Source organism: Aspergillus neoniger (assembly GCF_003184625.1).
Source record: "Aspergillus neoniger CBS 115656 unplaced genomic scaffold BO87scaffold_6, whole genome shotgun sequence".
Lineage (NCBI taxonomy): Eukaryota > Fungi > Ascomycota > Eurotiomycetes > Eurotiales > Aspergillaceae > Aspergillus > Aspergillus neoniger.
This window is the reverse complement of record NW_020291134.1, coordinates 191774-216642: the sequence shown is the minus strand read 5'-3', so window position 1 is coordinate 216642 and position 24869 is coordinate 191774. Positions and strand designations below refer to the sequence as shown.

The 24869-nt window shown below is 48.6% G+C and overlaps 8 protein-coding genes and 2 non-coding genes across 10 annotated transcripts; 6 read left to right on the top strand and 4 right to left on the bottom strand.

The window, feature by feature from the left end:
- The first annotated feature begins 28 nt into the window (after positions 1–28).
- Positions 29–1795, top strand: BO87DRAFT_404392 (uncharacterized protein). The gene is made up of 4 exons (XM_025625848.1): positions 29–523; positions 599–971; positions 1036–1153; positions 1206–1795. Exons 1-4 carry the CDS (start codon positions 368–370, stop codon positions 1660–1662), a joined length of 1104 nt encoding a protein of 367 aa, XP_025482788.1. The 5' UTR covers positions 29–367; the 3' UTR covers positions 1663–1795.
- A 1853-nt stretch (positions 1796–3648) lies between these two features.
- Positions 3649–4637, top strand: BO87DRAFT_205016 (uncharacterized protein). Its single transcript, XM_025618580.1, has one exon. The coding sequence runs from the start codon at positions 3946–3948 to the stop codon at positions 4462–4464; it is 519 nt and encodes a 172-aa protein (XP_025482787.1). The 5' UTR covers positions 3649–3945; the 3' UTR covers positions 4465–4637.
- Positions 4298–6212, top strand: BO87DRAFT_373719 (putative MFS sugar transporter). Its single transcript, XM_025622618.1, has 3 exons — positions 4298–4601; positions 4667–5940; positions 5994–6212. The coding sequence occupies exons 1-3, from the start codon at positions 4508–4510 to the stop codon at positions 6150–6152; spliced, it is 1527 nt and encodes a 508-aa protein (XP_025482786.1). The 5' UTR covers positions 4298–4507; the 3' UTR covers positions 6153–6212.
- Positions 6213–6584: 372 nt separating this feature from the next.
- Positions 6585–9684, bottom strand: BO87DRAFT_404390 (Zn(II)2Cys6 transcription factor; the record flags this gene model as incomplete). Its single annotated transcript, XM_025625847.1, has 5 exons — positions 6585–7604; positions 7660–8632; positions 8688–8776; positions 8840–8938; positions 9451–9684. The coding sequence occupies 5 exons, from the start codon at positions 9682–9684 to the stop codon at positions 6585–6587; spliced, it is 2415 nt and encodes an 804-aa protein (XP_025482785.1).
- A 3001-nt stretch (positions 9685–12685) lies between these two features.
- BO87DRAFT_t96 lies at positions 12686–12776 on the top strand. The gene has a single exon. It is a non-coding gene; the product is annotated as a tRNA-Pro (tRNA).
- Positions 12777–13453: 677 nt separating this feature from the next.
- BO87DRAFT_450276 (uncharacterized protein) lies at positions 13454–14922 on the top strand (the record flags this gene model as incomplete). The annotated part of the gene is made up of 2 exons (XM_025628408.1): positions 13454–14347; positions 14398–14922. The coding sequence occupies exons 1-2, from the start codon at positions 13520–13522 to the stop codon at positions 14920–14922; spliced, it is 1353 nt and encodes a 450-aa protein (XP_025482784.1). The 5' UTR covers positions 13454–13519.
- A 745-nt stretch (positions 14923–15667) lies between these two features.
- On the bottom strand, positions 15668–18192 carry BO87DRAFT_352440 (OPT oligopeptide transporter family; the record flags this gene model as incomplete). Its single annotated transcript, XM_025621187.1, has 2 exons — positions 15668–16155; positions 16233–18192. 2 exons carry the CDS (start codon positions 18190–18192, stop codon positions 15668–15670), a joined length of 2448 nt encoding a protein of 815 aa, XP_025482783.1.
- A 1344-nt stretch (positions 18193–19536) lies between these two features.
- Positions 19537–22010, bottom strand: BO87DRAFT_404387 (Zn(II)2Cys6 transcription factor; the record flags this gene model as incomplete). The annotated part of the gene is made up of 5 exons (XM_025625846.1): positions 19537–20104; positions 20155–20761; positions 20819–21276; positions 21326–21868; positions 21937–22010. 5 exons carry the CDS (start codon positions 22008–22010, stop codon positions 19537–19539), a joined length of 2250 nt encoding a protein of 749 aa, XP_025482782.1.
- Positions 22011–22331: 321 nt separating this feature from the next.
- Positions 22332–23423, bottom strand: BO87DRAFT_352435 (TauD/TfdA dioxygenase family protein; the record flags this gene model as incomplete). Its single annotated transcript, XM_025621186.1, has 3 exons — positions 22332–22937; positions 23008–23217; positions 23268–23423. The coding sequence occupies 3 exons, from the start codon at positions 23421–23423 to the stop codon at positions 22332–22334; spliced, it is 972 nt and encodes a 323-aa protein (XP_025482781.1).
- Positions 23424–24159: 736 nt separating this feature from the next.
- On the top strand, positions 24160–24230 carry BO87DRAFT_t97. Its single transcript has one exon. It is a non-coding gene; the product is annotated as a tRNA-Gly (tRNA).
- Positions 24231–24869: the final 639 nt, after the last annotated feature.

Below are 24869 nucleotides of genomic sequence, written 5' to 3'. Positions count from 1 at the left end.
TTTTCCCCGGCGACGTCTGCCTATTGGGGAAAGCTTTGTCCAATTGCCCTGGCCAACTGGGACAATAGTCTCCACTGTCTTTCGCGAGATTTGTCCGTCGGGTAGCCGGAGCACCCAGGAATTGGATGGATGGACCAAATCTCCCTAATATTATGTTATCTGCACCGTGGATCCAATATCCCAGCCATGCACGAACCTGTCCAGTCGGCAGTCATCAGGACTAAGGCGACTCAGAAAGTATAATTCCCCTGGTGCCAAAATCTTGTGGGAAGCCAAGTTAGTTTCACGATAAAATAAATATACTTGAGTGGTCGCATCTGTTCTGCCAAAGAATGACCTCTATCGTCGCGGACCTTTGCCCTTCGTGATGGGTTCCAACATAACCAACCCTTCCGGACTGGCCCTGGAAAGGGGCATGTGGGCTGCAGTTGCAGTAGCAACCTTTATTCTCATTCTTCGAATCATTGCGAAGATCAAGATTCGCAACTTTCGCATTGACGATGTGTTGATGATCATAGCCTGGGTAACTAATCGCCCTTCCCTCTCCCCGCACTAACCATGGGCCCTTTTGTCGCATGTCTGACCATCTGTGTTTCAGGCACTGACACTCGCATCCACGGTCATCCTGACGCTTTCTGTCCAAAATGGCTTCGGCACGAATCTCACCAAACTCCCGTTCCATTACACCTCGAAGGTGCTGAAATACATCTCCTTCGAGGTACTCCTTGTCACCCTCAGCACCGGCATCGCCCGCTCATCATTTGTCCTCTACCTGTTGGCTATCCTCGGTGGAAAGAAGAAGTATTGTGTCGCATTATGGATTGTCATGTTGCTGCAGCTCAGCGCCAACATCGTTTCTGCGGTGCTGCCACTTTCCATCTGCCGCAACGCTCGGGTTCTTTGGGATCCGACCGTGAAGACAACATGTGGTAGTAGTGTCGCGGTGGTCAACTTTTCTTACTTTTCGTCAAGTAGGTCCTTGCCATCCACTGGCCGTCTCAACTGGGATGTATGGCTAACGTCAGGTGTATCTAGCCGTCAACTCTGCTACTGATCTCTTCCTCGCGGTGTTCCCCACGATTATTTTCTGGAACCTAAACTTGAAGCTGCGGATCAAAATCAGTTTGATTATCCTGCTTAGTCTCGGAATAGTGTCAGTATATCAACGGCTCCACTTATTGGCCTGTCAGCTTACATGGAATTAGTGCTATGGTCGCCTCGATCATCAAGACCACCAAACTCAAGGAAGTCCCCAGCATCACCAACCTCGGTGCCGGCGGTGCGGTCGAGCTGATTCGCTGGGGGTTTTCAGAGAATCTGATTATTATCATCACCTCCTCCGTGCCCTGCATCCGACCTCTACTTATCTCGTCTGTGAGAAAGCTTTCAAGTGCGGCGCGTTCTCGCTCCTACGAACTCAGTGGTCCGCTCTCAGGCCAGAAAGGAACCGCGAAGAACGGCACCTTCCAGTCTCATGCGCAAGAACAGCCCAGTACGGACAACCGCGATGACTGCGACAGTATCGAGCAGATTCTTAAGGATAGCTACCATTCGGGGTCGATGGTGGAGTCCGGGCGCGGAATTAAGAAGCAAGTTGAGATTTCGGTGGTGTCCAACCAAAAGGGCAGCCGCTGGGGTAGTGACCGGACTAGCCGCTCCTAGCGGACATTTTTCCTTTGTTTGTTTCTATATTATCTATACTACTATCTGTCTCACTCTAGACAGCCAAACGCATATTCACGAGTTACGCCAACTTGTCCTGCTATTTAGTGCCATATAATGAGTTCAGACATTTACCGTGTGCCGTATATCATTTTGCGGAGCCCACTTATTCTCCGGACCCAAAGTTTTCCTTTGTATCTACAGAGTACCCTCTTCTCCAGAGATCTCTCCACAGCTCCCTGTCGGGAGTGCGTGCTTCTGTACCATCATTAGACACCGGAGGAATTACTCGGTTGGGCAGGTTTGCCATCACCGGGAACTGTGCCTATTTTCTTGTCGGTCGGCGTACCGGAGTGAGACATCGATCCGGGCTTACGGTGAGCGAGAAAGCAGGCTATAGATATCCTACTCCTCAATAGTGCGCTTGGCCGGCTGGACCATAGTCGTCCATCGCTAAACGACTCAGTCCTCGCTACATTAGGCAAGCATCCGAACGTCGGGAAAGCGAGTCGCACACCCAGAGACGTCCAGACCTGTCTCAGGAGTGAACCGTGGTTCAAGAGAACGGGAGTGGATCCGGCCTCAGCTGACTGGGTGTCGATGCCGACTCCAGAAACTCCACCCATTTCTGTGAATCAAGGCAAGATCGACCAATTTCTGGGCCAGATCGGGAACGGTCAACCATGAGGTCCTGGCGGGCAGCACTTCGGATATGACTGGCTGATCAAAGTCCCTTATCTGGCATTTGGCGTTTATGCAAGTGGTCGGAATTCGCTGGGAGAGTTGCAGACCCCTGGATAAAAGTACCGTAGTGCCTTACTAGCTGGATGTCCACAAATTGTGACTTTAATTGCAAAGGGAAATGGCGGTGGTAGTAACTTTGGTGCCAGCTCTAATGCTCTAGTGCGGCGGCTGGATCGATAACAGGCACATACATCAGAGTAGACCGACCTACTTTCAGCCTCTCATGCTTATCCATGCATCAGAATGTCTTGAACTCTTATCATAACTCAAAATATGGTCAATGATCTTGGTCGTTGCAACGGTTCGTTTCAAACGTCCACACTAACTTGCCACGTGTAGATCCTACCCATCCATTATGGGGAGGGAGTCCGCGGCCGCTCGACAATCATGTCGATCACTAACCCGGTCCAGCGACTGATTCATTTGCGACTGCCATGGCTATCACCTGCGCTTTTTAACGACGTCAGGGCTCTGGGATGATTGCCCGGTTAGGAAGAAACACCGTACAAGATTGTGATGGTTGTATTTGCTTGTGATGATGTCTTCTCCTTGGTTGCTGACATCGGACTGTTGTACTGTTTTGGTGTGGATCGTCCTACAATTTCAGACATGTGTAGATGGATCTAAAATAAATAAACAATATGTCAATAAGCAGGAGAATGATAAGATTTTGAGAGACTATGTAATCAAGAGCATGCGGGTTCTTCAATCGAGGTAGCGAGAGATCCCTATACTGGAATGCTAGTATGTTGGCTAGAAGGAGAACTTGGCGAATCCTGTAAATCTAGGAGTCATAGTTCCGCTTACAAAGATACTAGCTGAGAATAACTAATGCAGGATGGCATAAGATGACAAAGCCTGCATACGGAAAGTTGTGTTTGCTCTGATGCCTTAGGAATACATCGTCTCATATGCTCACGTGACGCGCAAAGCCAATGACATAATCATGTGCTTACATCAGCTATCCGAGAACATGTGATCGAGAATCCTGCACTATACCATTTCTGGCGATGACTGAACACGTCCAGACCCTTTTGGGAAAGGAGGCATTTGCTCCGTCTCTCCTCCAGCGTCGATCTGAGCTGGGCGCTGCCTTATCGATCGTGACTCCATCTGTATACAGACATCCTCCAGTCCTGCCAGACCTTGGATACTACCATGGTCGATGATGCTGGACAGGATGCAACCGACGAGGGACCACCAGTGGCCCCGCTATGAGTTGTAGGAAACGATTGCGGCCAGCCAGTAAGTCGAAGTAACCTTAAGTCCCCATAGTTGGATGGAGTGCATGCTGACTGGCTTGATCCCTCGTCGCTCAGTCCACCAATGGTCGCATCTTCTCACACCCCGTCCGCTGTCGATCATCACGACATTTTGCGGGGTACCGATCCCTGGCCCTTCACCATGTGCGACATATCGAGATCTCAAAGTACCCCAGCTGTCTCATCTAGATGTCGGAGATTCTGGCGGAAAGTAGGGCCAAAGAATCAGCAATACAAAAAGCAATTATAGATCTGCTCTGCGACCTAACTTTCACCGATGTTCAAACTCAGTCTCTACTTTCCGATTTGGAGAGCGCGAGCCGTGTCGTCACAGATGGCTAGCACGTCATCCGCATCAGCTGTTGCCCATCCGGAACCAACCATCTTCGCAGAGTCGCAGACATCAGAGCTTGACGTCCGGACTTGGCCGCCCTCCCCTCCGCTAGGGCTCCAGTCGAGCGCCCCCGGGCGGGGTTTATTGCCTGATGACCACTTTCATCGATATGTCAATATAAAGGATCTTCGCACGGACGTCGCATACCTGCCATCTGATTGCACAAAAGCAAGGGGCCTAGCTGCAGGCGCCACAGCTGACGGGATAGTCCATTACTTGTTATATCCCGCGGGAGCTTATAGTTGCCGTGTAGCACGCGCAAGCGCGAATCACGCAACAACAGGGGTCTGCCAGCTGAGCCACCGAGATTTTGGCCTGATCATCTTAAATATCAGTGCTGGCACTGACAGGTCATTTGGCTCTGTCCCCCTTACTTTCCAAATCGGCTCTTACTGCTCCTAAACCGCACCGAAATCGGTTGCTTTGAGGACCAGTCTTTCTCACAATGGGTCGGAAATTGGGCCTCTTCCGGGCTATCTATCTGGTGTCTGCTAGTTGCATGGGCTCTTTCGCCTTTGCATTCGACACTGGTGTTATTAGTACGCTACACTCCATGGTTATTCGTTATATACAACGACGAGCTAGCTAACCAGACAATGGCCAGGTGGTGTTCTTACGCTGCCCTCTTTCCAGAATGACTTCGGATACACGGTCGCTCAAAAAACCTCGGTCAACTCCAACGCCGTTTCGATCCTCCAAGCAGGTGCCTTTTTCGGCTGCTTTTTCACCACACCCATCGCATCCTACCTAGGCCGCCGGCTCGGCCTCATCATCAGTTCCCTTGTCTTCACCGTCGGTACCATCTTGCAGGTCGTCAACTCGCATACTCTGGGCACGTTCTATGCTGGTCGAGTGATAGCTGGTCTCGGCATTGGTGCCGCAACGGTGCTGATTCCAGTGTATGCAGCTGAAATGTCTCCTAAGGATCTACGTGGCCGACTCGGGTCTTGCTTCCAGCTGTTCTTCGCTTTGGGAGTCATGGTCGCCTATTGGGTCACGTACGCTGTGTCGATAGACCAGCCATCCGCAACAAAACAATGGCAGATCGCACTAGGCCTGCAGCTTCTCCCCTCGTCCCTTCTCCTCTTCGGTATGTGCACGGTTAAAGAGAGCGCTCGATGGCTCGCCTCCAAGGGCAAAATTGATAAGGCTAGAGAGTCTCTCAAATGGGTACGAGGTGGGGAAGAAACTGAGGAGCTCCAGCAAGAATTTGATGAAATTCTGGCTGGTATTGAGGAGGAAGCTCGAATCAAGCAAGGTTTCACCTTCCGGGAACTGCTGCTTCCCGCAAATCGCTATCGATTGTTCATCGCCTTTACGATTCAGCTAGCGGCGCAACTTACGGGAAACACGTCCCTTGCTTACTATGCCACTCAGATCTTCTCCGCCGTGGGTGCAGGAAACTCAAGCAAGCTGGTGACTGGCTTCTTCGGTGTGGTAAAAGTAGTCGGTGTCTCGGTCTTCCAGATATTCGTTATGGATCGCATCGGTCGGCGATGGCCGTTCATGGTTGGTGCCGCCGCGATGGGGTCGTTTATGCTCATCATTGCCTGCATTTTGGCCACACATCCAACCAGTTCCAGCGACACCGGAAACGCCTCGCCAGCGGGAATCGCCATGATCATCATGACATATTGTGAAGCATTCAGTTTCAACATGTCCTGGGGTCCTCTTCCCTGGCTATACGTCGGAGAGATTTTTTCGAGTCGCACTCGTGAGATCGGTGTGACCGTCGGCGCAGCCTCACAATGGCTCTTCAACTTCATGATGTCGCAGGTGACTCCGCATGCGATTGAAAATATCGGATGGAGGATGTTTCTTATGTTTGCGATCTTCAACTACGCGATCGTCGTATATTCATTCATTTTCTTGAAGGAGGTGCGTCTTATGCCCCACTCGGGATTACTGATGTATCTGCTCACAAGGAATAGACCTCCAACTACTCTCTCGAAGAAATGCAAGGCGTCTTTGGCGGCAGCGACCCTACCAAGGATGACAAACTTACGACTACTGAAACAGCAGATAAGACACATACCAGCGAGGTCGAGGACAATCAAGGAATCAGCAGTGCAACGCTGAAAGAGGGATAACTGATATATTACTTAATCATGATAATGTGTGCATAATAGAGACGAAGTGTTGGTGTAATAGCATTGCACAGCCTACGATAATGGCGAGGGTCGTCTATACAGTGACTTGACCTGGCATCATAAATTACCATCTAACGGAATCCTTTTCTTTCGACAACACGATATCAACCATATCATAAGTCGGAGACCTCACTTTTCTACCATTGCAAGAACCTGACCTGACAGCGGCTAGGCAGAGACTAGGCCAAATTACACTCCCTCGTATACAGGCCTGAGGCATCCACTACAGTTGAAGTGAACACCTGCGGCAACCAGAACCTTTGTAAAACGTAACCGGCATAGAGACTCACAAAGCAACTTAGATGCACAACACTGAGCGGTATATACTATGACAACGCACGAAATGTCAATAATCCACAATCCCGAATCTCATCACTCTGCTGACGCACCAGCTATTATCTCCTGCATTGCATCATCAACCCCACCAAACACATCCCATGAGAAATCCAACAACTCCATCGCCGACTCCGGCTGAGGATCCATGAAAAAAGACAAGAGCTCAGGTGTAGCATCAGGCTGCTGCGCCGGCACATAGTAGGGATCTACCGAGACCGGCCCTGCATTACCATTACCAGTGATGCCATCGGTACACGACCCATCATTCAAGGTAGTTGTAGGCAAGTCCATTATCGACACCCCTTGACTATTTATATTATTGTGCAAGGTCCCGTTACTTCCTGATGGAATCGATGCCGATGATTGACCAAGTCTCCTAGAGAACCGGCCTACCGTAGCCCTGGTGATACAATCCAGTACATTGCGAGTCCGTTTCACTTCAAGCCAACATTCCCCGGTGGCGCTGGGGATATCCGAAGCGGACTTTAGGGCAGGTAAGACGGTTTCGAGGGTGGTTTTCTCCTCTTCTAATCCATTTGGTGCCCATATACAATAAAATATAGTGATCGTACATAGAAACAGCGATTGCACAATCGTCCGGTTATAGTGCAACATACTGGTCATGTATAGCTGGCGGTAAAGCCTTGTGCATTCCAAGGCGGAATCAAAGCACAACTTGATCAAGGTCTTGGACGGGTATGGGAAGAGAGGACTGGGGCGTACGACCAACATCACTAACTCATAGTATCTGATCTCGAGCAGACTGTTTAGATAATACGATGGGCTTTGTGGGTAATGCTGAGGGATGGTTGCTTTCCACTGCCGTAGACGGTGAAGTATATCTTGTTGCCAGTGGTTGGGGTCTGTGATGGTGGGTTGCGTGTAAGGGGTGTGTTTTCGGTCGATGCAATATAGAACGCATTTTATTTCGGCGATGAAGCGAGCGAGTTTGAAGAGGTGGATCGCGCTGGACATGTCGGTTATCCCTGGTGTAGAGGGTTGATTTGGAATCGGTTGGTCTGGTTCTAGGTCCTCGTCGTTGATGTCGTGTGGTAACTATGTTGACTATTAGCGTCCTTTTCTAACATATATATAGGCTGTAGGGAAAGACGCGAGATATCCTCAGATCACATTGCTCATCCATAATACCTATTGTCCTACCGAGTGAAGTGCACAGGTAACGATCCATTGTATACACGCACCAAAAGACGCGGGTGCGCATCTCCTGATCGAACTCGGTAAAAGCAGAGCCTCGAACATTACGATGCAAACCAAGTTCCAACACATGAGCTAGACAATGGTAATGCAGTGTCCACAAACTAATCGCCGAGGACGGATTATGAAATGTGTACATCTGCAAAAGCAGCATGCACTGTACGCCGCGCACCGACGATTTCTGGAAAATGGTGTCCAAGTGGACTATCGCCGAGGCACAGTATCCTTCTGCAGAAAGAAGTATCTTCACTTGTTGCGATCGAATAGTGGCCCCAATAGCCAGGACCATGTAGAGCTGGAATTGATCGATGGGCGGGAGGAGTTCGATGCCATTGTAAGCCTTTTGCAGAAGGTCCAGGTGAGATGGTCGATGCAGGAACGGAAATTGCCCATGGACTGCTTGGAAATACGCCTGTGTCAACCACAGGGCCTGTTTTAGGTCAGATGGAAGACCTTTGGGCTGAATATCGAGAAGCTCAGCAGGGATGAAGTTGGTTCCTCCGGATGGGGGAACTGATTCTTGTGCCAATCCGGCTCGTCGTCCAAGGCCGGTTAGCACGAACCTGGTAAAGAAAAGCCCGCTGGAAGGGCCCAAATATCGAAGATCCGCCTCTGCGTTGATCGAGACCAGTCCAAGTTGATCCATAATGTCACGCGCTGGGCCCCAGTCATCCTTGTCATTCCCAATTTGGGAAGTATGTGCTTCAGGAGCAGTGGAAGGGTTCGATCCTCTGCAAACCGAGCCACGATGACGGTCCAAGGGAACACGTCCCTCAGGTTCATCAGGTTTGTGGAGGTCAATGTTTGGTAGGTGCTCCCGGATGATGGACTCCAGCCATTCTATCCGCGCTTCTAGCTCATCGACGTAACTGAAATACTATATTAGTATGTGGGTATAAGCAGGCCCGTAATAAGCCGGCTTACTTTCGGGAAATGTCACGGACTGAAACTCCTTCAACGCAATCCACGTGGGCTCGTTGGCACCCCCCACAGACGGGAGTAACTCCGTCGCACTAGAAGAGTTTCCTGGATCAATTTCGATGAAAAAAGTAATCATCTGCTGTCGGCGTACTTACTCGAATCTTCCGTTTCTGACACCGAGCACATGCGGTCATAATCCGGCCTCGGGGGGCCATCCGACGTCGGGCATGTCGGGCTGGAAGTACTCTTTCACTCTGCATTATCGTAACCAGTAATAGCCCTATATCATGCAAATAGAGAAGGAATAATGATCGAAGGTCGGCGTACACATGCCATTGTTGTTGATGATTGTCCATGCCATTCTTTTCTTAGAAATCATGAAAGTGATTAGTCAGCTATCTGGTCCAAACACAACATCGATCGCAAACTAACTATAATCACTTTAGTAGTCATCCAACGTTCCCAAAATGCACTTTTGCTCATATGACAGATGGAGCTCCTTCGTGTAGAGCCTCTCCGATCTCGTAAGCTACCTACTTGCTTGTCAGACAGTTGACGGTGGTGAGACGGATCAAAAACCCGCAATGTAGGGCAGGCGGGGACGGACAATGAAACCCGCAGCGGAGAATATCTCCGCAACAAGTGAATAGGCAGAGAAAGTGGTATATAAGATACCTAGACAGGCTCCTATCCATCCGTCTCTTCTGTTATCTATTAAATCAGTATTTCAAACGTGTCTCTCAGAAATAACATGGCGTTAACCTACGATGTCTTCCGCGGCTCTCCCGAGGGCAAGATCGTCAGCGACAAAGTCTCTAGCGACCTCGAATACAACGAAGTCTTCATCGAGACCCTCGCATCCGGCGTCTGCGGAACAGATGAACACTACCTGAAGACAAGCCAAGTCCTGGGCCACGAAGGTGTGGGTATCATCAAGGCCATCGGGCCCGGCGTGCGGACGGTCAAAATCGGTGACCGCGTGGGATTTGGTTTCACTCATGGGATCTGTGCGCGATGCGATAACTGCGCGAAAGGTAAGGTGTCTATACAACTATCGCTTTCATGACTTGTTATAACTTGGAATTATACTAACGAACCTTGCCCGGGTGTCAAAGATATGGACCAATACTGCCGAGAAAAGAAACAATACGGCACAAACGATTTCAACAACGGCAGCTTCAGCTACGGCACCATCTGGGATGCAAACTGTGTGTCTCGCATCCCGGACGAGATAGAAACGGCCCATGCTTCACCCCTGATGTGCGCAGGGGCTACGGTGTGGACAGTTCTGACACGATTCGACATGCGCCCCGGTGATCGGGTCGGAATACAGGGCGTGGGTGGTCTCGGTCACCTGGCTATCAAGCTGGCTGCTGCTATGGGGTACCATGTCGTCGTGCTCTCGAGCTCCGAGGCCAAGAGGCAAGAGGCTATGGAGTACGGAGCGTCGGAGTACCATGTCTTTCGGGCGGAAAGCCCTCTCCAGTCATTTAAGCCATTGAAGCACCTCCTGCTTTGTGGGAGTGCTGATGTGAAGTATTCTTCGTGAGTCGTTCTGCGGTTAATTCTGGTGCTACATGAGTAGGGCGTATGACTGATTAGATGAGTTGTGGACAGAATCCTACCACTCATGGATAGCCATAGTGCTATTTATCCCTTGACTGCAACTTTTGAGCCCTCCCCAATTCCTACGTTGGAGCTATGCTTCAAGGGCTGTAAGATCCAGGGCTCCTTGGTTGCTTCCCGTCAGAGTACACAGGCACTTTTGGAGTTTGCGGCGAAGAAGCAGATTTATCCAACTATAATGACCTTTCCGTTCACTAGCTCTGGCATAGAAGAGGCGATGAGCCAGTTGAGAGATGGAAAGGTGCGCTATAGGGCTGTGCTCATGCGGGAGACATAGATAGTCTTGATAGTTCATCGTTGTGTAGTATCTAGCAATGCGGTGCTAACTGCTATATGAAAACATACTCGGAAACTCATGTTTGCAGAAACATTGAAGATCGATATAAGATATCCTGGCGGGAGCAACTAGGATCTCGTTTACAATGAGAGCAGTATAGATAGCATTTGGAATCGGGATAGATGCGGATGTAAATGAAGCCCGGAGTGCGATTTACATGGAGGCGCGCAAGTCGATTCTTAAACCTAGGTCTGCATATTGATTGATATTTGGTCTTCTATTTTAGTATTAATCTTGCATCATACTCTATAATAGAGGATATAAGGGCCTTCAATGACAAATTAAGCACATACGACCACAGGGTGTGGAAAACAGGGCTTCCCGTCCGCTCAGCCGTACTTAAGCCACACGCCGGGAGGTTAGTAGTTGGGTGGGTGACCACCAGCGAATCCCTTCTGTTGTATGTTTTTATATTTTTACAGATTTTTGGCCTTGTCAAGTTCATGGCCAGTACCGCCCTACACTCAGTAATGCAAGTACCAACCGGACTTTACAAAACTCTTCTTCAATCACTTAGCAGTAGGCTGACATGTAGGGGAACAGTTAGGGCGTAGATATTTATCTTCCAGTAAGTCAAACCATCCCGGTATCTCTTTAATCAGAGAGAATACATGTATTTCTCCAGCTTGGACGCAGACTTGACATAGACCGTTGTTTTATTATTATTATACTGCTGACAATTACAAAAGATCAACTTGAGATCGTCGACCTGGGCTTTTGAGGTAAAATAAAAACTATTCTCTCACCTTTCTTCCATTGGCGATAGGTCCATTGGAGATTCAATGACCTTCTAATAATCTGGGACTTTATATTTGATGACTGTAGAGAAGAAGGGCCAAGCTTGTTTATATACTTAAATTTAGTCCCCGAGGTGGGCCATGAGATGAGCTCCATATTCCTTTACCAGCTGGTCTGATAAAACAGCACAGAACATAATTTTGGCGAATTTGCGATGTCGGATCTCTTGGAAAGTCATTTAGGTATCTTCAGTAATTGCTTTTCGAACAGGTTTTTGAGATCTGTTAAAATGATTTACTCTCCGTGGAATTATCATAATTAACAACCTGAAACTCTATCTTATTATTCTGTTCTTCTACAACTGCGGGCTTCAAGATGGTCAAATGGCTTCAACACATATTTACAAATCCGAGCATACTTTTTCTGGGAAAGGAACCATCCGGGTTGCCGCGAAAATGCTTCTGATCGGCGGTGCCTCCCCGTCATCGGAGCTTCTACTTCTTTTAACATCGGGGGGAGCATTTGGCTCTTCCGAGGTTGGTCTCTTCGCGACAATGTGAGGTCTGCGTTGTCGACTGGGGATGACTGCATCTCTGCTTCGTCCATCTGTGTTAAGTAATGCCAATGAAAGTGGGCAGCCAGATATATATGTATATATATACATAAATATAAGCTTGTCAGTTGGGCAAATGCTGGCTTTTCCCGTCGAATAACGGAGTGTTGTGTAAGTGCTGCCCCCTGTCTTTCGCGTTCCGATATATACATTATAAGGTCATGTGACGGTTTGCGAGGAGCTTATCTTGGTAAGTTGGGAGATCTGGTGATTTTCCAGGTGATCGGGCATTTTCCGCTGCGGATTCCCTTTCCGCCTACTGCGGCCTCCTGAATGCATATGCTCCCCTGTTATGGGATGTTATTCATATCCATTTGCGACTCAGGCCCCGTTTACCTAACTCATCGTGCCTATAGCTACGCTCGTAACGCTCGCAGGACCACGGTTTTTCAATCCTCTGTGAGCTGTATGGACCTAGAAGATTGGGAATACCTTTAGTTACATATATATACTAAATCATTATAGAAGGTCAGAGTGACCCCCAAACGTACGCAAAATACGGGTGATAGCGAGGATGTTGTCGATGAACATACCTTCAATTGTCCAGCAAGGCGCATTCTGTAGCTGCTCCCCTATAGTTTCATTATCCTTAAAACATAACGCAGACCTAACTTGGTGATTGACTTTTTAACCTAAAGGTACTGGTCAGGGTTATTTTTTCATTATTCAGAAATTCACTCTTAACAAGCCCGGGTGGTCTAGTGGTATGATTCTCGCTTAGGGATACAAACCCAAGCATATCTGCGAGAGGTCCCGCGTTCGATCCGCGGCTCGGGCCTTGCTTGTACCTTTCTTTTTTGGATATTTTTCTTCTCATTTATTTTTTGATAACTCCCTCCTTCTCTATCTTTCTTCTCTTCGTGGTATGAGAATGGTGAATAGAAAGAAGTGCACTACAATTTGTGGTACTGAATTGGAGGACTGACTAACTTTGGGCAAGTTAGATCAGTAATCACGGATTCGTATGCCGCTACTTTCACACCTTTTATTTATATATGAGTTTCAAAATAGAAAAGAATTTAGCATGTGTAAAATCTTAGATAATCGCATCTAATCTTTTCCCTCTAAACTAGAATGTTTAAATGATTTATGTAGGAATTATAGCTGGGTTAAATATTCCTCCACTGTTAGATGATCCCGCTATAGTGGCTCTGCTCACGGACGCTCCAATTACAGTGAGTCTGGTCAAATTTGTTCGGCGGTACTTGTTACGAACACCCTCATAAGAGAAGGACAATCGGTCGGATGGCTTCGAATTCTGCGCGTAGTAGCGGAAATCGAATGTCTTCAACTCGGTTTAGGAACTTCTGCCTGCATAGTCTCCGTGATAGGGCGGGTTGAAGTTCGCCGGTTGTGATGACATCACGAGGTCTCCACTTGGTCTAAGATTCAACCATGAACCTAAATTGTTCTTCGAGATTCACCCCCTGGGAGGATCGGTGAAATCCGCCAGCTCCTGGCAGTGCGAAGGAAACATTTTACACACTGATACCTGGCGAGGATGCAACCAGCCACATTGGAATGAACCAGACAAGCGAGACGCCTCTCTTCGTAGTGGAAGAGGTCATCTGCGCCTACCCCATCAGCACCTTCTACGACTCGTGTCCGCGCTATCTCTTCTATGCCCTCCTTCTAGCCACTTGTGTCACTCGCTGGACCGGCTGGCTCGCAGACGTCTTCCTGGGTGCGGCAGCAACATATGCTGGAACCGCCGCCATCCAAGCCTTCATTCTCGTTTCCAATCCGGCGAAACACAATCCCTACGAGCTCATAACAATCCCCTTAGTCTCCGATAACACCTCGCTATGGAACAGCTTCCCATCGCTGATCACGGAGGCCGATCAAATCGAACTGAGTCCAGCTGCACTTGAGCTGGATGCCGACGCCGTTCTCGCCATAGTAGTAACAGCTTACCTCACCTTCCTTCCTCTTCAATGCTGGTCCCGTGCTTTCTCGCATGAAAGAGCTCGTTATATCCTTTTCGGCTTATGGCACATGCTCATGCTTGCTGGGTCTATCTGTGCCCTGATATATTGGCCCACTCTCCGCGACACTCCCATCCAATATACCTTTTGCTACCCGGATCTTCCACCCATGGGCACCGTCTCTAGCGATGGATGGGAGGCATGGCAGCGCACCTCAACCTGGAACAACAGTGTCTGGGAAATTTTCAGCAACAGCACCATGTTCGACCAGTTACCAGGCGTCTGCTTTTATCCCTGCTTCAACACGACGCAGATCCTGCGCCAACAGACCACTCTTGAGGCGACTGTCGCCACGGGGGACTACCGCGTTCATCAACGAAGCGAATTTTGGGACGAGGTAGTCTACTCCAAACGTTATTTTACAGTCTCATCGTCCTCACTGTTATCGTGAACTTCTTCCTTTTACTATTCAAGATCCTTCCGTATCGGTCACGTCTTCCCTCAGCTCAAGTACGCAGCATCTGGATCGAGCGGAAGAACATCTTCAATGGGTTAAGGAAGGACTTCCGCTCCCCAATATATGTGTCTCAACTTCATCGAACCGATTTGATGGATTCAACGAGGGAGAAGCTCTCTGTGTGGAGACCTACCGGGGGTCTCTTTACCTTACACGCCTTGGGCTCGTGGCTGAGGCTTATTCTCGATACTATAATCCTATGTGCGTTAGTGTTTAGCATTATTGTGAGCCCGCTGACGGTCATTGCTTTTGTGGTGTGGATTGAGTATTATATCCACGAAGATGGACCATCACAGGAGGCGCCGCAGCAAGTGGGACAGTGGTCTCCGTTGGTGTCTATTGGGTTTTTGTTGATTTCTGCGGCGATATTGAAGTTGAAGTATTGGGTGGCTTCGAGGGAGGAGCTGGAGGACGAGATCGAGCATCTCCGAGGGAAGTTGAAACGGCTGGAGAGGCTTAGAGAGGAGAAAGTGTATAAATAGCGAAACCTCAATCAAGATTATTGTCCAGTTCCGTCCCTTCCGTTTATCGGATCGAAAGGCTAAATAACTTGGCAGTTACTCGAGGACGAAATCTAACAAATTGTGTTCGATTGCAATGGCCTACCTTAGAATCCTATCTGAAGTATAAATACAAGTAGATAGAAACTGCTGATGTCATATAATATCCGCACCCTCCTTATCTGTATGTTCTTATCACGTTCTATACAATAGCTAGCATCTACTAGAGGCCCTCTCCCCTTTACCAATTACAATACAGCCAGCTCGTGTAGTCTGCTACAGCTGAATATGGTACTAATACATGCAGTGATAGCATACCCACTCCCAAAATGACTCACATGACCTCGAATTCATTCACTATCAACAAGCTGCAGCCTGCTCAAGGCGGTGACCCAAGACAAGTAGGCCCACTCAATAAACCTTTCACGGTGTCACTCTCTCAGGGCAAACCTGGGTGGTCTAACGGTTAATCACTCGCGTCGGGTCTTTCATGTCACTTAGTTGAGAGGTTCCGTGTTCGATCCGTATCAGGACCTTGTCTTAGACTCTGAAATATTGTGTCGCCCATTTTTTTGACCTTTTTTTGCTTTGGATCTTTGCCTCTACATGCATCACCATGCTTCCTCTTATTGCTTCCTACTATCCTCTACATACATACACACATCTCATTTATCGAGAAAACACACAAAAAAACCACATACAACTCCAGAGAAAGAAAGAGTCAACCTCAGATCTTCCCTCCCTCCGGAATCGCCAACAACGTACACCCATCATTATCACACCCCACATACGAGACCTCATTCCCCCACCAATTCAAATCGACCTCCTTGTACTCGACAGCAAAGAAGATAATGATGGCAGCGATAGCCACTCCACACGACATAGCGGTCGTGAACACATACGCGTACTTCTCCCACCACGCCTGCCACCGTCTCTTGATCCAATAGTTGAAGATGAATCCCACCACCATCGGACACCACGCGTACGTGACATTGTACGGAGAGATATCGCAAATTCCGTAAAACACCAGCGGGATATAAACGTATCGGAGAATGGAGCGGGGGCGCCATTTGGTGATAAAGTAGAAGGGGATGGGAAGGAGGGCGCCAACGAGGAAGCCGTATAGCAGCGGGTTGTAGATCTGCCCTGCGCCGAAGAGGCGCCGCGGGCCGATGGCGCCCCAAATTACAGAGGAGGTATAGAAGTCTCGGGCGCCTATTTTATGTGTTCAGTAAATGAAAATGTGGGTTGGTGTGGGAGGAAACATCAATTTGGGGAATAAAATCACTTACCGGCGCAGGTGAACTTGTCCGGCTGGGTGGTGGAACACACGTCCTCAATGTTGGCCAGCGCCCAGACATTTACTCCAAGGGAGACAAATGCGCCGACGATTGTGGCTACCAGCTGGGCTGCGAACATCACTCGCGGGGCAATCTTCATATAGTGGCCCAGCTTCAGATCAGCCACGAACTGGATGGACTGGGCACAGGCGATATATCCGAATGCCTTGAAGAGGAGGTTGGCGACGGGTTTGCCGGTGATGGCGTATCCTCCAATGAACTCGGCAATAACGTTGTTCGTTACCTCAGAGTTGGTTATGGCGTAGACCATGCCGTATGGAATCTGCAGCACGAGGCAGAGAATGATGGCGAAGACGATACCCCAGATGGGCATGCCGGTGTCATACTTGGCGACGCCGATGCAGCCGAATACGAACGAGACAGCCAGCACAACCAGGTACCACCACTCCGGGACCTCCTTGTATTGCTTCATCAAGCGATTGTGGACGTCCTCGTGCTCCTCTCGCGCACTGGCCCATTTCCATAGGGCGCGGAATCCCTTCATGACCTCGCGCCGGTTGTAGAGTGCGACGTGCACGATAGTTGCCAAGTACATGGCGAAGAAGAAAAAGAACATGACGGAGTACCCGGCCGTGAGATACGGTTGACTGTAACCTTCATAGCCTTCTAGGTCGAATTCGCCCTTACTGTTCAGCACTCGGGTGACATTGTACGTGTTGCCCGTGTCGTCGAAAACATCGTTGCTGATGATGGGGAAGTAAGCGGTTTTCCACACGTTGCTGAAGTAAACGGGGGCAATGACGCAGAAGGCTCCCAGGATAGTGCCGATACCAATGTTGGCCAATGCGTAGAAGGGATAGATGATCGGGTCGTAGAGTGCGTAGATGATGTTCCAATCGAAAGTGGGTAAGGGGTTGAGGCCAAGCCCGGTGATAGTCCCGCAAATGATGGCTAGCTTGACGTTATCCGGGGCGATCCAGTTGATCCAGTTGAAGTACGACAAGGCTTGAAAGATATACCCCGGGAACCAGTAGTAGAAGAACATGCCTATGAAGCAGTACATGAAAAAGCGGTATCGGCTGATCTTCCAGCCGTGGACCCGCTCGCGGCCTTCATCGCTGTGTAGGGCTTTGTTTAGAGCGATGGTTGAAAGGCACTTGGGGTAGATCATGGACGGTGGGTACACTAGGAATCGGCGTACCACGCCGGCACAGCCGTAGCCCAGTAGTTGTGTGGATAGCGTAACGAGGATTTGGAAACCGGCTTGATCGTACAGCGATGTCAGGTTATAGAAGGATTTGGCTTTCAGCACCTGAAAAATGTACGTCACGTAGGCTGTGCCATTGGTACCGCCGAAGGAGACATTAGACATAACAGTGATGAGCATGTGTTCCTTCTGGTTGAAGGGGCCGGGATTCAGACTGAACTTCCAGCCAAACAGGTTCCACTGGCGCGTAGGCAGGGTTTTGGCCATGAAGACCCCGCAGGGGTAGGACAGCAATTGAGCGACAATGGAATAAATGACAATAGTGGGATAGCGCAGGGTGAAGAACTGGTTGACCCCCGTGAAGACGATGGTAGCTATCATGCCCAGGAACCAGGCTCGGAAAGTATTGGCCGAGATTTCAGGGTCATCAGTTGGGTCGACCACAGCGCGGACCTCCGGATAGGGAGAGTCATTCTCAATGAGATCACGATGCTTTTCAATATCTGAAATGATCTCCTGCAGCTGAGAGAGATCAATATGCTTGGTATCGGCATCGAGGATCTCGCGCGCCTGAGCGATGATCTGAACAGGGAAGTTGACGTCAAGTTCATTTTCAGCCACGATCTGCCGCAATTGATCCAGGAGAGAGTGCAGGTCGGACTCATCGATCTTGGTACCCGTCGGATCCGCCTTCTCTTTATCAGAGTTGCTGCTCAAGAAGATGGGATCTTTGTAGTCAGCCATCTTCTGTGTACCCTGTGGACCCTGTGGTGGGCTGCTTTAATCATACATGAGGGAATACAAAAGGATGTGATAAAGTCTAATACCGAGAAATGGGACTCTCCCAAGAGCGCTCTTATGTAAAATAACTCCCCTGTTCCTCTTCTGAACACATGAAGGTGTCTAATACGATTTGCTGTAGCACACCATATTGGTGCAAGATAACACACACGCACCTGACGCTATCGCTTGCATTCCGCCTGCATTAGGGCGGCGCCAATCAATTGAAAAAGCGAGGTATCCCGCCAATGGGACGGATGGCTAAATATTTGTTCTACACCTTTTCGATACACGCACCCAATTTGCTTGTATGCTTATCAGTTTAGGCTAGTGGCGTTCTTCGGAGGGATATGTAGGTCAAGCAAGGTATGCGAGGTACCGCATTGCTAGCTGTTAATTTCCACAGGAAGTAGGAGGCGGATATAAACGGACTGAAAGATTCTGATACCGGTTCTTATCAAACAAGATAGGAAGAGATAATAAGGGAATATAATCTGTTGGGACACATATCTCTCCGTCGCCTGGCTAGAACCACGCGATATATCGTTTTTGGTCTAGCGGTTAGTGCTTCGACATAATCTGACTGGACGGTGTGGCAATTGATATTGCCGGGGAATTCAACCCCGCTCTGGTTGAGACAGCGGGATACTACCAACACTAACCCACGGCTCGGCAGAAATCCCAGCTCCCCATGCTCCTGCGGTGACATTCCCATTTAAACCGTGAGTAAATCCCCCCATGTATGCAAAACAAAGACATCTGTCGTGGGTAGAAGCATTTTACTCATCACTCTTTACACTCTACCTTCGGCCACTGGGTGATATATGGGCGAAAATAGAAAGAAGCTCAAATAGGGTATTTCAGTGTAAAACTGGCCTTCTCATCTGCTGCAAAAACAGGTAGCGCGGTAGCGTGGTAGCGCGGACTAGTGGCATCCAAACATGGGGGCCGTAAGAGCTTTTCAGGCCACATGGCCCGCGAAACGTGATGGCGTTATGGGCCGCTTAGGGCTAGCTGGAAAAAACCGGGGTTCCTGCGGGTGTCCGATGCTATCTATACTAGGCGGGGCTAGCATTTATCGCGAGAGCGAAGCTTTGTGGGACCTTTGCCGAAGTATCCTATCATGATCGAGATCTTGAAAGATCATATAAAATTGGCACTTTATTTCTAATAATACGCAATATTCAAGCTAAATGAAGTGCGTTGGATAGGCAAGGTCACATGAATGAGCTAGTCGTCGGAATTCCGTTGAACCCAAAACGATGCAGTAACCCGAACCCGATTATAAGTACTGTTGTCATTGTAGTACTACAAATCAAGAATGTGGGAATCCACATTAGGATTTACTGAGTTCCAGTTTTGGGGACCATCTGCACTACCGATCAAGGAGTATTCTTGGGCCAAGTATTCATCGAAATTAGGAGTGCTAAAGTCAGCGATACCAGGCATGAACGAACCAAGAAAATATCCCTCAACAGAGGGAAACTCTGACACATTATTTCCCATTGGTAGAGGGCTTATCTGTTGTGAGATGCAGGCGTCGCCCAAGGTGCCATTGGTGCATGTCTGATTATCGGGCTCTTGACCCAATAGAAACGGTTGTGGGGGTGTTGAGAGATTGTGCTGGCCACCAAGGTTCAACTCTGTGTTATCTTGGCTGCGTGAAGCTTTAGTTTTCTTCTTCTCCCGCCGGCTCCATAGTTGCCTTAGCATCCGACTGTAACTGTGGCAGATGTGTGATTCAGTCGACGCTCCCTTTTCGAGAGCAGATATGAATTTTTGGGCTAAGGTGGTAATCTCTTGGTGTTGTTCTTCGGATTGGAACGCCCCTGCTCGGTCTGCTTTGTGCAGTAGGACTGCTGCATAGACACCATATCTGCCACTAGGTGTAAGTAGTAGGTAAATCTGGATGGTAAAAAGCCTTACAAATAGTAACGAGACGGTAGGTAGCATAGCACATGTTGCGGATCAAGTCTATTCATCAGAGCCAACAGATTCATTGCTGCGCTGATAGCATCAAATATGTACCGACCATCGGGGGATGCCATGATGCCTTTGGATAATATGTGGGCAAATGGGCGCTCATTCTGCTGTCCCTTGGATGATCCGTGTGGACGAGAAGCCCTCGTCAGGACCGCCTGGAAGGAAAAGGCATTCGTGTAAAGGCAAATGTACTCGTACATGATAAGAAGAGTTGTCCTTATCTTAGCGGACACAGCTAGATTGCCCCATGCCGAGCGCCACGTGGTTGCGGAAGTTCGAAAGTCATCAAGATACCGGGCGTAATCACCTTCATAGACCATTGCCAATGTTCGGTCTTTGGATGAGTAAAGAATTGCATGAGCATTATGCAAGATTTGTATCAGCTCCATAGATGCTTGCAGCCACGATGCATAGTCCTCATTGTCGTTCTCCGGACGAGGCTGAAGACTCGGGAAATCGTCGACGGTGAATTTTGTGGCAAGAGACGGGCCTCGGGACCAGAATGACTGCCCAAGTCGGACTGATATCTGACGATCGGCAATAAAAATATCTGTAACTGATGTCAGGACATACATTGAAAGCCAAAGTTAAAGATATAAAGACTTACAAGCCCAGACAATCCTGTCTTGCTCTGTTCGTTGCTTTGACCCACTGTGACTAAAATTACGAAAGGCGGCCTGGTCGAGGCGCTGGAGATAGCCTTGCCGAACTGCGAGCCCAACAAGCGACCAAGCTGTTCTATCTTCGCTAAATAGATTTTTGGTGGATTCAGAAGAGGTTTCTTGAACTTGAATATGGGGAAGCCACTCCGCCAAAAGCAACAGTCCCTGGACAGTTGCTGGGGTTTGGGTCCAGGGGTGTGCCAGGAGTACATCAACCAAGAGGCGTTGGGTGTGATCCCAGCAATAACGGTGGGTGAGTGAATGGTGGGGATTGTCTCTCGACGCAATGGTGAGGATAGCTGTGAGAAGAAAGTATTCAGACCGTTGAATCTGGCTCATTCTTGATAAAACCAGCAAATGAGAAGGGACGATCGGACAATACGGATGATAATAATTGTGATACCTGGTCTCCGTCAGTAGACACAGATGCGGTTCCATGAAGTGTGGCTAACTCATGTAGTAGCTCAAATACTAGGCTCGGGCGCAATACGCCTCTCTTTACCAACTCGTAGTCATCAAAGCTAGTCGCCGAAGGCCTCTGGTGGCCTTGAGAGTCCTGAGACTGGTTGGTATCTGACGCGCTTGCTCTTTGAGCTGCAGCGTCCAATTGTTCCTCTAAGTTTGCCGTGCTGGTGAACTGAGCTTGAAGCCGACTTCCGGACCGGACCTGACCAGACATGGCTAGTATCTGCAGCGCATCAGATGGATTCCGGAGTTCCATAGCTAAGACATCTCCAGGATTCTGTCTGCCAACGCTGCCTTCACCATCTGAAGAACTTCCGGTCACATCAGACACGCTATTAGCCGGTTCCACGTCAGGCCCATTCGAGTCTCCGGAATTTGTTCGGAGCAAAGTCTTCTGTCGTCGCGAATTGCCCGACTTGTGCTGATGCTGTCGGAAATTACCCCCTCGCCTGGACTTGATGAGGACACATTGGCTCTTAGTATCATGGCAAAAGACACAGGGAGCTTTGCCTGGTTCTCCGATGGTATCACTATAGCCGTATTAGCCCGCTACCTGGGCAGATGAAGGCGTCATCGTTGATGTAAAGAGCATCCTTACAGGTCGCATCTGGTCTTGCGCTTACGGCATCGCAGGCAGGCACGAGATGACCTCTTACCTGTACTGGCAGTCATGGTTGCCGAATTCCTTTATGCATCGGTAATAGGTAGTGATTCCGAGAAATCTTTAGAATCGAGGTCTTCTCAGAGGTATGAGGGGGATGATGTGGAGAATCTCGGCTATAGCCGAAAACCATTGCCGAAGCCGTGTCTTACGGGATTGTGGCGACAACAACAAAGCAGACTGCAAATCACTACTTAAGGGTGATTGCGCACTGAGAATTAACATGAGTATTGATTTTCAGGTGCTTGGGGTTGATTGTTGCTGGCTACACTATAATTTCATCGCGACAATGGCGAGGTTGGCCTGAAATAGGTACAAAGTATGTTGACGCTTTAAGGGAGCCCCATCCGCTGATCGCTCTTGGAATTCAGGCCCCATGCTAAACTGCTGTCATCATGCACAGTAGCACGCCGCATGTCTCTCCTGTACTTGGTCATGAACTCGCCACTGATGGCACGGTGCATCGTACATGTATTATCCCAGACAATCATATCACCAACATTCATCCATTCCACTTCAATGACGTACTTGTCTTGAGTGGAGTGCTCGAAAAGCCTATCAAGGACCTTCTGAGATTCTTCCGGGGAGACACCTTCGAGTGAGTGGATATGTTTGGCGAGGTAAATAGTGGGAATGCCGGTGCGCTCGTGCTCTTGCAGTAGTAAGTGGCGGGACATAAAATGATCTGTAGGGTTAACATCTTTGAAATGCTCCGGAGCAGCCATCTTCTTGGAATGTAGAATGGAATGACGGGCAATGAAGTTTCTTTCGTGCAAAAAGTGCTTGAAATCGTCGTCAAGATCACGGTAGGCGCCCCTCATGTCGGCAAAGGCAGTAGAGCCCCCAGTCCCGGGTGGCGGAAGCTCATGGGCAAGTAGAAGAGAGTAACCGGCTCGGCGAGGGTTGAAGCTAGAGTCGGTGTGAAACAGAGAGTTACCCTGGAGATAGTCAGTTCTGTTCGTCTTTCTCTATCTCGGTATGGCTCTGAATGGGAGAGTAACTACATACCTTATTCGCCTCACCCCTCGGGCTGTTTATGTCCACAATGGAGCCGTCAAGTTCGATGTTACCCACGTCAAAGAGCTCGTTGTATTTGAGACGGTGCACACGGCCCGCCTTATTGTAGGGCGTTACATCGTCAAGTTCACCAAACTTGCGAGCCAGCTCGAGGTGGGTCTCGTCGACGAGGTTTGTCTTACGGACAACGGCAAAGCCATACTGTAATAGTCTCAGTGTATGGTTTCGCACGATACCAGTTCACTACTAACCTTCTTTACCGCATCCTCAATAAAGCGAAACGCTTCATCAGTGACACCGTAAGTGAAATCCAGGCCAGTAATCTCGGCACCGAAACCATTTTTAATGACCTTGAGGTCCGGCCTGGAGCAAAGGGCGGTTTGAGTGACAGTAGAAGTGGTGGACATGGTAGCACAAACGATGCAATAACGATGAATAGACAAAAGAGTGAAACTTATTGTCAAAATTGGAGAATTGCTAACGATGGGCAAGATTGATGAAAGAAATTGTTCACCTTTATATACCGGCAGGCGAGGTCGAGAAACTAGACTATGCGGGAAACAATCCATTGCCGATACTACGCGGAGAAGTCGTGCTCATACGGGCTACTGATGAATTTTCACCCCTTTACCGATAGGACCATAGCCGTAAATTGATGAGAAATAGTAGCAGTTGAGCCCCAGAAGATAAGTTGTAGATCTACATTCTTATCGGTTATGGCACTAACAATCGGCTATGGATAGCGCCTCCCATCGGCTTCGGTATCTATGCCATTGACTGTGATATGGCTAATCCAGAGGATGGCCCTGAAGTAAGTCCAACCTGGCTATGACCCAACCTGACCATCACGGTACCGGCTCCAGTTGGATTGAGGAAAAAGTATCTCGCGGCGACTTCATCGAGGATACATTCGCGGGTGCCGAGGGATGGAGAGTAGCTGGTAGTCGTGTCCACTCATTACCAGCAACCAATATGCGGGGAAAGACGGGAAGTTTCCCCATACTGCTTTTAGCTGGAAAAAAAAATTCGAAGCACGTGACCAGAAGTACGAAAACGATCGGTTTGAAAACCTAGTTGTTTGAATACATATTTATGGGTCTTAATGATGCAGCGAATCAGATAACGCAATGGTCCGCAGCTCAAGCATCATTGGTCTAGTGGTAGAATTCATCGTTGCCATCGATGAGGCCCGTGTTCGATTCACGGATGATGCACAATAATTTCTTTTTTTGGTGGCCAGGTGGTGTGGTGGTAATCACCCCGAATGATACTGTTACGAAACATCTGAAAAGGAGTTTCCTTATGCTAGATAGGCAAGCGTAGTAGATTCAACTCCTGCAGCTATAACTACTAGTAAAAGAGAGGAGACTAGACACCCGCCCAGTACCAGGAAGAAGAATATATTCAATATAAATCAAGACAGGTCATGGAGTATAGTGCTTTTATTTCTAGTTAGTTTAATAAGAATATTTAAGATTTTTCCCCCGTGCAGTTTTTCTCTACAGACCTCTATACTTATCATATACAAAGGCTGATAGACCGGAATTTCTCAGTAAAGGCTCAGGAACCGGGCTGTAATATAAGAGCTAAAATTATAATTCTTCTTCCATAGATCTTATAAAATGAAAAATACTAGCGATACTAGGAGACTGCCTTAGAAGATCTTTCTAACTATTAGTGACTCAACAAAGTGCCAATAGCTGCGCTAAATTTGAGGATAAGTAATACTACTACTACTATAGGTCTTAATGGTTTGCCCTGCGTATTATAGTCTAGTCATAAGGTTCTCGTCTAATGAATTTTCTCCAAATCACTATCTTTCCCTTCTTTATTTTTGCTTATGATTATTTCGA

Bases quoted from the DNA above. Each gene is read 5' to 3' on its own strand.
- BO87DRAFT_404392 (XM_025625848.1), top strand. From the start codon at position 368: ATGGGTTCCAACATAACCAACCCTTCCGGACTGGCCCTGGAAAGGGGC. The intron at 524-598 runs GTAACTAATCGC...TCTGTGTTTCAG, and splicing joins TGTTGATGATCATAGCCTGG to GCACTGACACTCGCATCCAC. The intron at 1,154-1,205 runs GTCAGTATATCA...ACATGGAATTAG, and splicing joins CTGCTTAGTCTCGGAATAGT to TGCTATGGTCGCCTCGATCA.
- BO87DRAFT_373719 (XM_025622618.1), top strand. From the start codon at position 4,508: ATGGGTCGGAAATTGGGCCTCTTCCGGGCTATCTATCTGGTGTCTGCT. The intron at 4,602-4,666 runs GTACGCTACACT...GACAATGGCCAG, and splicing joins ATTCGACACTGGTGTTATTA to GTGGTGTTCTTACGCTGCCC. The intron at 5,941-5,993 runs GTGCGTCTTATG...CACAAGGAATAG, and splicing joins CATTCATTTTCTTGAAGGAG to ACCTCCAACTACTCTCTCGA.
- BO87DRAFT_205016 (XM_025618580.1), top strand. From the start codon at position 3,946: ATGTTCAAACTCAGTCTCTACTTTCCGATTTGGAGAGCGCGAGCCGTG.